The sequence below is a fragment of the Vanellus vanellus genome (genome assembly GCF_965231255.1).
Source record: "Vanellus vanellus genome assembly, chromosome: 2".
Lineage (NCBI taxonomy): Eukaryota > Metazoa > Chordata > Aves > Charadriiformes > Charadriidae > Vanellus > Vanellus vanellus.
This window is the reverse complement of record NC_138906.1, coordinates 29,406,560-29,421,458: the sequence shown is the minus strand read 5'-3', so window position 1 is coordinate 29,421,458 and position 14,899 is coordinate 29,406,560. Positions and strand designations below refer to the sequence as shown.

General features: G+C 39.0%; 1 protein-coding gene across 4 annotated transcripts in view; it reads right to left on the bottom strand.

Annotated features, from left to right (window-relative positions):
- Nucleotides 1-7,714: 7,714 nt before the first annotated feature.
- UMAD1 (UBAP1-MVB12-associated (UMA) domain containing 1) overlaps nt 7,715-14,899 on the bottom strand; it is an 81,813-nt gene continuing 74,628 nt past the window's right edge. For all 4 annotated transcript variants that reach the window (XM_082499587.1, XM_082499589.1, XM_082499588.1 and 1 more), the window contains one exon: nt 7,715-8,503. In XM_082499587.1, coding sequence (XP_082355713.1) covers nt 8,246-8,503 — 258 coding nt within the window. In that variant the 3' untranslated portion in view covers nt 7,715-8,245. The remainder of the gene's footprint in view (nt 8,504-14,899) is intronic.

The following is a 14,899-nucleotide window of genomic DNA, read 5'->3' as shown; positions in this document are numbered from 1 at the left end:
CAAAGGAGAACTTTTTCAGCATTATCTTCATAGTTTGTTTCTTTGGGGAAGCAGAATATTAGTTTGTGTATGAGCCAAAATAACTCTTTGAAGCAAAAGGAGACAGTAAGTGCCGGGAAGGCCTTGTGCAGTTAATTGCGATTTATCTAAAAACACAATAATCTATTTGCAAATTTCCGAGTAAGATTTTATCCTTCGCTTCAATTACCTCATCTGTTTAAGAAGGGTGTACTAGGTGGCTTTAATTCTCTCTAACTAACAATTATTTTTATTTTGGAGAAAATAATCTTTGTACAGCTTTGCTGTTGCGATCGACACACTTAGGAACCATTTTCCTACTCCGTGCTATGAAGACAAGGCTATGCAAACCAATCTAATACCAAAAAGTAATTTGTTAGTCACTGTGCACATATTGTCATAAATAGGCAGAGACTTCCATTGCTACAGGAGATCCTCACAGAGCAAGTTCTTTCTGACTTCATTTTGATGTCTATGGTGAGCAGATCAGTCCTGGGATGACTTCCTCTTCTAGGAGATAGCCTTTAGCGTCTTGGTCTAAACCTCCCGTTTTGGTGTAAGCGGGGTGAAACGGCCTAGGCAATCTGCTGAGACTGGCGGATCACCGGAAGATGATCTTGCTCAGTTCAAAGCTTTTAAAGGCAAGTTGTTTTCCAAAAGACAGAGTGGGACTTGAGCACCACCTTGCATGCTTAGAGCAGTTGTGTCAGGTCTCTGTCATTGCGTGGCTAGTTAGGCAGGAGGTAGGAATGGAAGTTGGTCAAGCCTGCGTTGCTTTTACCCACCGGGTATCGATGTGCAACATCCCTTTATTTAAGGACTATCACTCTTGAGATGCCTGGCTACCAGGATATGCCCCATCCCAGAAGCAAAGCATCTGTCAAGACCCAACTGGATGGAGCAGAGTATCCCCCAGGAAGCATCGGACTGACGTTTCTAAAATAGGGAGCAACTTCCTTTTGAAGGAGAGACAGCCAGTGGAGGTGGCGGTGAAGAGCATTAGTTTGAGAAGACTTAGAGGTCTTAAATATGAAGGTGAACATGTTTAGACAAAACCAATCATCCTGGAAAATGGCTTTATTTGCAGAGATTCTCTTAAATTTGTACAAATCAATAGCTAGAACAGCAGTCTGCCATACAGATTTTTTTATGGAAACAACTGCAACATGAATAATTTTGTGAGCTAGCCTCTAAGGAAACAAAAATACATCAGCGATCTTTGTTCGTTCACTCTATTTTCTACAGCTGTCCTAAGATTGAAAACTTGTCTTCAATTTAATTGATGATATTAAGATTCAAGATGAATCTTAATACTGATTTCTCCTGTAAAGCGTTCTAGAGATCTGCAGCAAAGCACTACACTTCCATTTCTCAATCAGCCTCTTATTTGGCGCTATTTAAAAACTTGATGGCAACTTCCAGCTTCGAAGCAGTTATTTTAACTGTATCATTGAGTGGATGCATATACTGCCCACTACATGCAGTAAAGGTATAAAAAGCATATATAAAGTATAAATCCCTGTATTAATCCAATATCAATTGCCAATATGACACCTTCCCACTTTGCCTACTCCCAAAACGTAAGTTAAATTACATGAGTTGAACTGCATAAAAAGATAGAGGATATGTTAACCCTGTATGTCCAATTTTAGCCATAATTATACTAAGATTGATATGTATTATCTGAATATGCTGTATTACTACTTGAAATAAAATTTGGCACTCCTTTCTGGGATAAATTTAATGCATATGTTCTATTCCACCCTATCAAGCAGAGGGAGAAGTGCAAACATATTTTATTTGAGAGACAACTGAAGGAGAACTAACCAAACTGCAAAAGACATAAAAGTCAAATAACAACAAAAAGATCCTTTGAATCAATTGGTAAGATAAATATTAAGTCTTTGACAAAACCCCTTCCTAAACATATAATGGACAAAAATCAGAGTTACAGGAATCTAAAAATGTCTTTAAGAGCAGAATAAGCCGAGCAGATGCACCAGTAGTTTCTAAAAACAGCTGAAAAAGGAAATTACAGTACTGTTTCCAAAACCATCACACATTGCTTAATTTTCTTAAGGAAAACAGACAAATAGCAGATCTCTTCACAAAAAGGGTGACACAGTGGTCAGACTGAAGTCCCAAAGTCTTTTTCCGTTCTAACAAGTAGCATTTGCTTTAAACAAGTAATTCCCTTCTCACCGTGATGGTCCATTTCACCTGAGTGTTTCCGGAACCCGTCTGCTTCAGACTTCTTTTCCAGTGAGATTTAGACGGATGCCCAAAGCTGACCTCTGGGAACAGCTACACGAACATTTGGACGCGAGTGGCTACTCTAACCGCAACGCTGATAGCCACAAACAGTTGGATGAGGGATGTTTGTAATTGAGGCTCATCTTTTTTTTGTTTGCTTGTGAGCAGTTTCTTTTATGTTCTGTTATTGAAGTGCATGTGTCGACTGACTTAAGAGGACAGCCTTGTAAATGAGATCTTTGATCTCAAGAGTTTATTTTATCTTTGCAGCAAGGAAAAGTGAATCGACTTGGCTGGCAGAACTAAGCCCTCTCTCGTCTCTGTTCTACAGCTGCTGCAACCTTCTGGGGTCACCATAACTTCCACTTCCACCGCTAGATACTCTCTTTTGCCTCAGAAATAAAAAAGGGCTTCTCCAACATCTCATCATAACCCTGCTGCACAACACTGAAAGCTTTATGGCTCCTGGTTTATTATACGCACCATGCAGCGGGCTCAGACTGTTTTGCTTCTGCAGGAGGGACGTATTTGACGAAGGGCTGAGCTGCGATACAGCAAAGCTCTTTGAGCCACCCTGATGCCTCATCAGAAAGTAAAAGTTAACAGAATATTCACCGACTTTTTCTGGAGTAAAACAGTCTCGAGAGACTACTACCTGGAAGGCTGCAGACTGAAAAGAAGTATCTGCTCTGAGATGTGGAAAGGAGTTTGTGACCCATCACTACTCTCCCATTAATGTATAGAGGCATCAGCATTAGGGACTGTTGTGCTGTCTACTACGTGTACACAAAAAAAAAGACACTACGGAGCACAGTACCTATTTACTGCCTGATTCAGATCACCAATATGATGGGGTCGTCATATTCTTACCACCTGCACTTCATTTAATTTCCGCATTTTCATTACACCCAACGTTAGCTGCTACAGAAATAATGTTCAATCAAAACTGCTTTACATGTGTGTCCCCTCCCCTTTAGTTTGATGTAATTCTACTATGTATTTTTCCTTCTATACAAGAAATAACAAACAGATGAGAACTCTGCCATTGCCTAGTAGGTAGATATCTGTAAAAAACCAGTAATTTTTAATGGCCTCAAAGTAATTGCATGTAGAATAGCCAGGCTTAGTCAAGACTTACAGCATTCACCGTAAAGGCAGAAAACATTTCCATTCATATGTTTCAGAAAATAAAGTTTAAAATGTTATTTTCTAGGAACTCTACGGAATGCTTAAATACGTTTATACATGAAGGAAATAAAAAAAAATCTGCACACAGAGTTTTCTTTCTTGTAGACTGCACACACGGAGGTCAAAAAGTGCTTTGGATCTTACTGCTTTTTAGATCATTCTGGCAGCATGCCCAGGAGAATTAAAAGTCTTACTTACTAGCATCATATAGCGCAAAAAGAAACGTCATCTACCTGTACATAGAACTTAAAATTTGTGCTCCAGAACTAAACAGACAGTGGGATGCCATGCCTAGAAGATCAAGTTTACTCCTTACACTCCTGGCATCTGAAAATGATGAAACTCTGAACTGACAAAAAACTCAGTTTCATTCCATGGGCAGTAATGCTTCCAACTTAACTATCAACACAACAGGAACAACGTAGTGACTTTTCTCCCCTTCCAGTAAGCGTGAATAAGTACGTTTCTCCTTTTGGACGGCTGTGATTCAGACAGAAGGAAGGTTGAGAAAGTGTCTATGGGAACAGATGCCTTTTGCAGAATGAAGCCCAACTCATTTCTGTGAAAGATGTTGAAAAGAAAGAGGTAGCTCTCTAGGAGACTCAAAGGACATAAATATCTAACTGGTAAAGAAAGGACATGGTCTCAATGGAGGATACAGGGAGATCAATAATTTGCCTTAGTTTAAGGAATTTGGCATATTTATGGGAAGAAATAGGGCCTAATGTACCTATTTCTAACTTTACAAGCTCGCTACAGAATGCCAAGCTTAATGCTGATGAAGAGCTGCAGCGCAGCAGCGGGGCTGAATGAACTCAGCTTGGCTTATTAAATCTTCTTCTTCCTACGGCACTAAACAGGAGCCTACCTTTGGAATTTAAGGAGGATTTTGTGCCTCTTTGTTGCTGTAACAGACATTCTCTGGCTTCGAAAAAATTGAAATCGAAAATCGAAAAAAAATCTGGTTAATCTGGAATTGCCCCGTCATCGGTAGAAGAGTTGCAGTTACTTAAGAAGGGAATGACTTACCCCTATGAGCTGCACTTCTGGTTCCTCCCCGTACTTACTAGGCTGAGCAGAGAAAACCCAAAGCAAGATGAATTAACATGTCATAACGAGGCGGGGTGGTGGTGGTGGGGAGGAGAGGAGAGCGGTTTCTCACACGCAAGTTTTACGCTATTGTTCACAACAACCTACTCGTCTTGCCCAGGAGGCTGTTCCGGTGCTTTTGTGAACCTAACAGGTTCTCCAGCTAAAAATGCGATAAACTGTGTGTTATTTTGAGATACTGTAATTAGCGCAGTGAATATGCTCTTTGCCTTTTTCCTTTATTTGCTCTGGGGTCAAAACCTCTCATCTGTGACCACACAAGCGTACATTTGCCAGCTGCAGTATTGTAGGATCAGGGTTTGGACCATACTTTACAGAAAACATCAGAAACTGGATCTGTAACCACCACCTCCTCGACCGGCCTGCCGGACACGGCATTGTCTGGTTCCACTTCTGCCTTTGTCACCGGGGAGTTGTCTGTAGGGACCAGCTCCCGATCAGCCCTCTGTCGGGTTGCTCTGGATGCAATTATTCTTTGATTTACTTTTGAACATGTGGGCTTCGCTCCCCTTTTTCCACATTCAAAATTAGACTTTTCCAGAGCCTGTATTTACAACATTTCCAGAGGAAATAAGAAGTGTCTTGTTACGTTTGATTTATTAGGAAGTTCCATAAGGAAGCTATCACACAACGCAGAGTACATCTCTCGCAAGGAAAACGTAGAGAACTGCAAAGGAAACTCAGGATCTCCCGTGAACCAAAGTAACTCTAAACAAACTACTTAATAAAGGAGTGCAGCCCTACTAATGTGTCCGCTAATGGCAGTGACAAAGCTCCCATTTACAGCACTTCACTGGCACGGGATCGCACCTCGGCCTTTCATTCTTAGTTCTGGAGTTGACAACCTGTCTTAATTCTCATGTTAATGACATCGGCTATGAAATACGTTTCAGTTCTGTTTAAACAATTTACATACATATTCATAACACAAAGCAAAGAATTCTATTCAAGTTCTCATTTTTATATACAGAATATACAGAAAGAACAGCCAGGGACGTTTACCATCTTGATACCAATATTGGTTATATTTTAATAGTTTTTACATTTTTCAAAATTAACTATATTCCTTCATCAGCGGTCAAATGTTTGAATGACAATATATGGAACCATCCAGTATTTGTTGACAGTGATAGATACCTATACATTCTGTGCAATAATCGCTTAGTGTAGCATGTTAAACATATCTTACACAAGCGATTCATATTTTTATATGAACTACGACTCTTTGAAATCTTTAATTTTCCAAAGATTTTGTACCATCTTCATGTTATTTGTGGGCTAATAGTAACGTACATAAATCTTACTAATTTATCACAGTTTAAGTGTATTTTTTTCTTATGCCGGTGGGAAGAAATTCACCTTTGCTGTCTGGATACCATTAGGCTTCAACTCACTTTTTATGGATGATCTCAAGCAAGGGAGAGGTTTGAGGCCCAGCCCTTGCTAAGGAGAGGGCAGTCAGGAGACACATTCCCAGTACCCTTGCTCACTACTAGTACTCTCGCTAGGTGCAAATTTTTACCCTTTATGAACACAATTAAGGACGAAGGCCAAACGTGTAACCTGCCGTCTGCATTCCCCATCATGGGTGAATACAACCTCCTCCCTACGCTCCTTTGCCTCTCCTTTCCTTTTGAAAGGATGCTTGTGAGTGTAACAGAGCACAATTTTGACAAGACGTAATTATTTTAGATAAATTATCTAACTTTAAGCAAAAAATGAATGCAAAGAACTGTATGCCAAGGCAGCTAACGAGGAAAGAACAAGTATTGTGAGTTTGTTCGGTCTTCAACAGTGTTTTGCAGTTCTGCTTCTAGAACAACCAGCTGAGCTGCAAAAACATTTCAGACTTGAAATGGACAACTTGAATGGAAACATGTTATTTGCAGAATGGTTAATTTTTTAGTCATTAAATACAAAACAATCGTAAAAATTAAATTTAGTGCTCCAGGTACGTGTTAACTAGAAAACAGCACACAGAACTGTTCTAAACAACTTCGTCAAATTAATTCTTCCTTTTAAAAGGTCTGAGTACTTCCCAGCTCACAGCCATACTATCCTCAGAGCAGCGTCATAGATGTCACCTAAACCACTGCCACGTCCCCAACGTAGCACACAGACAACATCAGATGGAAGTGTGATACATTTGATTAGAAGGACCTCGATTTTTCAATGACACGGAAAAGATTTCCAAATTTAACTTCCACATTCAAGTTCCCATGAAGTCTGAATGGTCACAGCTATAGTAAACAATACAGGTGAAGGCAAGCAATTACTCTCACACATGAAAAATAACTCATTGTTAATTAGCATGGTTTTTTTATTGGAGTGCAGCACAGATACTTTCCCCGAAACAGTAACTTCAAAACATTTATGAACACAGCTTTCAAAAATATTAAATACATACATGTAAAAAAATCCAAACCATGAATATTTAACAACCTAAGATGTATTCACAACGTAATTTCTCCATCGTCTACAGTATTTATCTCAAATACTGTAAGAGAATACAAGTCTGAAAATATATCTATTTTAAGCTATCACAGAGCATAGAAAATTTATGAAAATATCCACTAACATTTGGCACAATATAAATATTCTACCCCAGGAGAGAAAACAAGTGTAGTCTTTTGTGTCACGCAGATCATTATTCATCACAAATCGCGACGTAACACCAGAGAGCGTGTTGCTCACGCAACAGCAGCTCTGGTTTTAGTCGGGCAAAACATACTCAAAGGTTGTGAGCAGGGGACACAGTGGTCTGTGAGAATGCATGTTTAGGTACTTAGCCATTTAATTTAGCTGGATAAGAAACAATGTAATGTTTTCCTGTTGTTAAACATTGCCATCTGTATCTCTGGCACACAAATTGAAAAAAGAAGGGTGTGACCATTAAAAGTACGTGTCCTGAGATTTCCTCCTTCAGGGGGCAAAGAGGTTAAAATGGAAAAGCTGATCTGTGTATAAATCAGGAACACATGTGGTACTGAGAACAAACAGCAGCCAGCAGGCAGGCGGGGAGGACTTCTCCAGGCACTAAATGAGATGGACAAAAAGACCATCTACTGGAAAGGGAGCGGAGCAACTGATTTTCACTCTGAATTGGTCAGTTTAACCAACTCTATTAAGTCTTCATAATTATCTAAGTACTCATAATTAACTCTGAGTTTTAAAACTTGGTTTAGCTGGAAAGCTGTCTGTCCAGCAGTGCGAAGCAGCATTGCTTTAGCATTAATACTGGTTTCTATCTGTGGAAAATCAGAGGTGATTTTCAAGAAGCACACGTAACAGGATCTATGTGTTTAGTATCTGAGTGAAATAACAAAACAGTGCACATGTGCGTAGACTTCATTTTAAAGTTATGAAATGTTTGTGTCTGCAGCCTACCTACTGGAAGTAGGTACCAACAGCCACTCTCCTACTCAGGCTGAAACAGTTTTGCTTGATTTCTTTGGAAATAAACAGAGTATTTAACATAGTAAGTTACAATTCACTTAAAGCTGAGAAATGTAACACAGGTGTGAATAACAATCTTTTTGATCCAATGCAGCTGATATACCAGTGGCAGGCCCCACTGGTCGACTGAAATAAGTCGACTGAAATAAGTCTTTATCTTCACCTTAAGACTCGTTCCTTGACACAAACAGAAGAAATAAAATAATAATAATAAAAAACATTACGGATCACAAAGCACTGAATTTTCAAGCGTAAAGTCATACCAAAATCTTGATAAATTGTCATTGATGTCGTAGGTGAGCAATCGGTCAGGAACATCATTATGGGTGCCCTGTACTGCTAACACATGTGGTGCTAGGGCAAAGGGTACGTCACTCAGAAGATCTGACATGAAAGGGCTGCTTTCCAAATTTTGACTCCTTTCGTTTCCCACCTCTGCACTTGATACAGTCAACTGCGATCGGTGCCCTGTATTTATCTAAAGAGAACAGAAGAACAGAAATTTAGACACTACAGATCAGGCGGTTGAGGCTTTCTACTTAGAACCATCATGACCTATTAATAAATGAAAATAAAAAATAAAAAAAAATAATAAAATCAGTTGCAGATTTTGGTTCAGGTAGATCTAAAATAGCAATTCTTAATACATGTTGATATAATTCTTTGGCTCAGCTTAACCTGAATTAAGGCTAAAGCAACAACAGATATTTTTTTTTTTTTAATGATTAGTGGGATTTCTCCACCTAATGTTACTCTGTATTTATGAAACCCATAAGGCTAGTGGGACTTTTTGTCATTATGTCCAGTCTTGTTTAGGGGAAATTGCTTCATATAATTCCTTTCATAAACTGATGAAGCTCCATCTTTTGTTCCCCCTGTGCCTTTTCAGAAGTTGTCCAACAAAGGCATGGCTTTGATGATTAAAAAACACTCCTATCCCAGTTATTTCATAGTATTACTGATGTTGCTTTCCAATTTAAAATGGAATCGCATGACTGGATGGTGAGATCTATTGTATGGCAATATATGCACTGACAAATATGTGCTTTATAGGAAAAACACAGTTAATGAAACTTTAAAAAAAAACCCAAACAGCAAAACCCCCTGAACCAAAACCAACAATGAAATAGAAAAAAAACACCCTGGCATACAGAAAAGTCAATATAATTTACAGAAAATGCCAGCAGGTAGGATGCTGGACTCAATAGACTTGCAAGCTTTGATATTGGCCTACCACTATGACCTTATTAAGTGTCTATCCTAAAACTTCTACTGTTTTAAAAACAACTAAAAGACTATTTACTCCGCCTCTAGAAATCAGATCTGATTTGTTTTACTATTTATAGTGATAAAATGCTATGCAAACTGGTAGCTCTCACGTCATCTCTAGAAGATGTTTGTTATATGGATTTCTCTTTTGTATAAACACACATAAAGAAATGTTCAGTAATTTGTTCAAAAGTACTTAAGAAGTCATGTCAGAGCCAAGAACATGAGATGTGAACTTCTGATTGCAGTCCTGACTTCTTCCTTTCAACCTTCATACTCAGCACACAGCCAGAAAAATCCAAAGCTTACACTGTTATTAGGGAAGGGAGAGCACTGAAAGCCTTAAATGCTGGTTTGGTGTTGAACCCATCATGAGAGTTAAACGGATCTAGCTGTATGGAGGATTGCTTTCATCCTAAATTGTTCCATGATTTTTATGGGAGTCGTGCCGCTCAAGATCTGACCTGTGCTGGCGTTGAATGTTACATATCGTGGTTGTCACAGAGAACCTGAGGTTGTGGCTGCTTTACAGAAGGACAGTTTGGGTGGTGGGGGGGTTGTTTCCCAGCCTGGGAGTACGTAACGCAGCTCAGCATTTAGCACTCCATCTCCTTCTCAAAGCAAGGACTGGATTTGATTTGAACACAACCTGAGCACTAGTCATTCCTTCCACAGCCCAACATTTCATCTAGTAGGACAGATAAACAAACATTAAACCTTCTATTAAACTATCAACAATGAGATAGATAATCTTGCCAATCTAAGTCAGTTCAGAGTCAGTACTTGTCTTAGGTGATGGAGGAAGCTCGCTCCTCCCTAAGCTACTGGGACAGAAGGGGTTAGTGGTGCGGCACACGCTGAAATGGACCCTCTTTCGGAAACTGTTGTTTACACTCACGACGATTAGAAGCCTAAAGCTTAAGATCAGCTTCCCAAGATCCATTACTATTATGTCACAGGATAATGTAAAATTTCCTAAGGTTAAGAAGATTTATTAAAAGGAATGACTGCTAGATAGAACTACTAAACTTACTGGTTACGATCCAATACAAAAGAGGAGCGAATGAGCTCCAAAGGAGGCAAGTGAGGAAAGCACCTCCCTACTGAGCTGCTGGGATTCTCTTGCTAAGAACACTGCCAAGCACAAAGAACATTTATTTCTGTTAATGATATTTATCTGAACACCCCCCCCCCCCAATACTTCAAATAAGTACTTAAATTGGTAGCCACTGTAAACTTAAAAACTTCTATTAATTTCTACTCTGCACAAATTTGTTACATTCCCTCTTGAAAGAAATAACCTGTGGAGCATTTACTGAGGTGCCGGTATTTGCTTGTATTCCATCAGTCCCATATTCTGAAGGGGAGAACGGAGCCAGAAAGCCCCACATGAAAAACAGGAAAAGGTTACATCTAGGAATCAATTAAACAAGATCTTCAAAGACCCTTCTGCCTTCCCCCACTCCCACATTCCAGGGAAAAATGATCCCTCGCTCGCTGTCCTATTCCCATAGCTCAGATGATAATCTGAAATCCCTAGAATCTAATGTTTATTTTGTTTGGCAAATTATACTTTTATGAACACCTGTTTATATCTTAATTGTCCCACAAGCTGGATGAACTTAATTTACAATGCAAATTCGATTATCACGTGGCAAAACTAACTTCAAAGAGGAAAAAAAATCGGAGACCACAAAGCGTCTTGGATCTTCTTTTTTTCCTCCAGAAGAAACCTTACCTTTCTTAGAAGGGTGCCAAATGGGCAGCCCCAGAAACGACAACCCTTTCTGCACACAGCAGATACTACGTACTGACAAGGACAGAGCGAGAACCAGCTCTCTTCACTCTCAAGTCCCGCTCCACATTTCAAAGCAATACTGCAGTAAGGAAGGATGCATTACATTAGAATTATTTTACTGTTAAACATCCTTTTACCATACTCAATCTCTGCATACTGTCAGGGAGGTTCTTGATAGTCTATAGATGCTGATACTATTTGAATAGTCAAAACAGTATCATAAATAAAGCCCGAAATAGCTGGGAGCAACATAGTACAGATAAGTCAGGAACAAAGAAAAGTGTCAAGTCAGTATAACAAATGCCATGTTCTGATCTCAGATCCAATCTTTGGGTCCCAGTCTATCCAGCCCCTCGTGAGAAGGTCTTGGGTCCAATGTGACAAGATCAGTTTACGTCAGAAATGAGAAAAGCATTCGAGATTTCCTGTTGGAGCTTCACACATAAACCACTACTGTCTCTCCCCTGAAAATGGCTATTTCTCACTATCTTAAAATGTTCGCGTTCACTTTTTCATTTATAGCAAGTCACATTTTATGTTGCTATTATTGGACTGACGTCCCAACAAATCATGCACTGGCAAAAATACAGAACCTGGGGAGGACGATTCTTTAATGCAGTATGCAAAACCCAAACATGGTAGAAAAATGCTGGCCACAGTTAACCTGGAAGGTTAACTGACGATAGACTGCTGGAAAACTCTGTCACATTTGCGGTTTAAATCCTTGAATACTGTGGAGTCCATCCTTTTACCAGGTCAGTGCATCTTGTGCTATGGCATCTATTATATTATCTATATAACACATTATCTACTAGGTATCTACAGACATAGAAGAAAGTTCCTGTCCTCAACAATTTAGGTTGCAAGAAGTAATTTTTCAGTTCTGCCTAGCGCGGTCATTATAGGCAATCATTGCCCTTTGCTATGCAGAATTGTTTCTGAGCGCTTCTGCAGTGATACTTAGATAATGGCCTCATGTGCAAAGATCTTACCAAGCTAGACATATTTTTGTGCTTCCAAATCATAAAGACATCCTTTAAATCGGCTAAGACATATTTCACTCATACGCTGGAGAATCCACACCAGTGAAAAGACCTTGATGAAGCCAACCCGACCAGCAGGCTTTCAGAGCGACTGTGGTAATGTAGAACTGGACACCGGACCCTCAATCACCCATCAATGCTGAGATCGCCCAAGCTGGTTACAATGCAAACACCAGCACAAAGCTATGTGATGCAATCAAAGTCAAGGTTATGAAATGGCATATGTTTTCACGTATGCATTCTTCAAGCATATATAGAACTGCAAGTCCTAGAGAATTTGATATCCCACATTAGTCACACTGGTTTCTACTTAAATGCCTGACTTATTTATCCAGAATGCAATCTATTCAGAGCATATTCTCTGGACATTAGCTAAACAAAGCACTGCCAAGTGCTATGACACACAATCCTGCTATGAGAAAAACTAATTGAATGCACTTAGACGATCACCAAACAATTTACATTTCACCAAATACCAGGGAGTCAAAAAATCAGTTAAAATTACCGAAGGTATGGTAATCAAATGTAATTCAAATAAGCAAGGTGTTTTCTTCATTCTTGGTTTGCAATCCAAATGAACAGGGATAAAAGAAACAGGACGCAAATATATATGGTAGCTGGCCACCAGGTACTAATTGCGCTCTGACGACAAGGCTGTTATACGTTATTGCAAAATTAACAAAGTATAAAATTATCCTCTGAAGTAAATCCTTCCTTTTTTTAAAAAAAAAAAAAAAGTTTCTCAGCTGCCTTTAAAACCATCTAATTTGCTGCATCTCTGTGCTAACCATAAAGTCTGCCAAGAGTCTTGTAAGGAAGAAAAAATGCATAGTTTATAATGTACCGAGAAGCTGGATTTACAGTGCTCTGAAGCAGAATCAAAGATCGGTGCTAGCATTACTATAATCCAAATTGTTGAACACGGTTTTCAAGCAAGAAGCGATTAATTTTAAGAAATTTGTACTTTCTGTAAAAAATAAGTTTTTTTTTTCCAGAAGCAGATCCATTTTCTTTAAAAAGACAGCCTTGAGAAACACACAGTATGTTCACTCTTCCAGAATATTTACTAAATATCCAGCGACGTCATAATTATGACGGAGACCTACAACACCACTGGTGATTTAGAAATATTATCTTTATTTCAGGCAATTTTGCGGCATGACAGCAAATAGTGTATCATAATGTATGTCAGAATTTATGTAGCATTATGCAGTTATTTCTCACATATCTTGGAATGGAAATTATCTTGGGGGATTGTTCTTCCAATTGTGTTTCAATTGACGCTTTCTTTTTAGGGTATTCACTGGGACTTTTCAGAAAATTTGTAGGAATTCCAGAGTGATCATCTCCATTGATGAAAACAATTCACATTTCAGTAAGAACAGTAACGGGCAAAAAGGAACAGAGGGGAAAAGAAGAACTACTCGCAAGGCGCTCTGAATGTTTAACACTTTGTATTCAAAAATTTGAGCTAGGAGAAAAGGATCAGTACATGACGTGGTAGTTTTTAAATGTCACAAAAAACCAAACTCAAAACATCAGCAACAAAACACCCCCACATCCAACACACCGATAAGTACGTGAGCTGTGTCCTTACAGAACTGTAAGAAAGGAAGAAACCCACCCGGACGAGCACAATACAGATGTCCCTGAGATGGTTCAGCAAACCTCATGTGAATCATGAGAGCTGCTATTCTTCTGAGGCTCGCTCAAAAGTTCAGTCAGCATCCCCTCCAGGGACTCAAGAAAAAAGTTACTTCGAACTGGGAGAACAAAAGTAGATGGAAGAAAAAGTGCTGGAGACCTTGCAGTGGCTCACTGCCGTATCCAAATGACTTCTGGTCACTTTCTTTCTTTCTTAACAGAAATGCAGTGAATGGGATTGTAAGATTGGTGGTGTCAGTGGTTGCAACAGGGCAGACTTCCACGCTGAAAGCTTCGGGCTAAGATCAAGTCCTTGGAGAGGCTTTTAGAAGCAACAATGGCTGTCAATGGAAATCAGCTTTCCCATTTGCTTTGGGCTCTTGTTTCCCAGCTTCTTAGGGCTCTCATTCTGTAACACAGCAGTGATTTGTCTTTCTTAAAGAGCTCCTGCTACCTGTAGAAATTTTGTGTGACTAGTAGGCCGCATGTCTTTTCTCCATTTATCACGATTGCTGTTCAGAGTAAAACAGAACCAGATTTTAAAATAAGCATTTAAGTATATTTTTACCGATTTGTGACATATATTTTAGTTATTTTTCTTTTTCATTTTCCACTTTAAAGCATGCTTTTCAGCCATGCCTTAGACTAGAATCGAATCAAGGTCAGGTTAACGTTGCTGAAATCTTAAATAAAAAAAAATGTAAAGAAACAGTGAAAAGTACCTGTGACATTCTACAGTTGTTCATTATTGTAGCAAAGCTCCCCACAGAGTACCCTGGCCTGCAAAGAACAGTCGGGGAATCTTTGCTAAACCACGCTTTCAGTGTCAATAACGATGTCTATTTGTACATCCTTATTGACTGTGTATAATGATATTTTTATTCCTAATTCCTACTTTTATTCCTTTATTCCCAATTCCTATTATTTAATTATTTCATTCAATAATTGTTTAAAGACAGAGAACCATAACATCTCAAACGTGGGCATCTATAATGAGAAGCTATAAAACTGTGAACAAACAGGGATAAGATGCAACACGAAGAAAGACTGCAGAACTACGAGAAAGCAGAAATAAGAAGGAAGCAGGAAAGGATTCTAAATCTTTATTGCAAATGCTAAA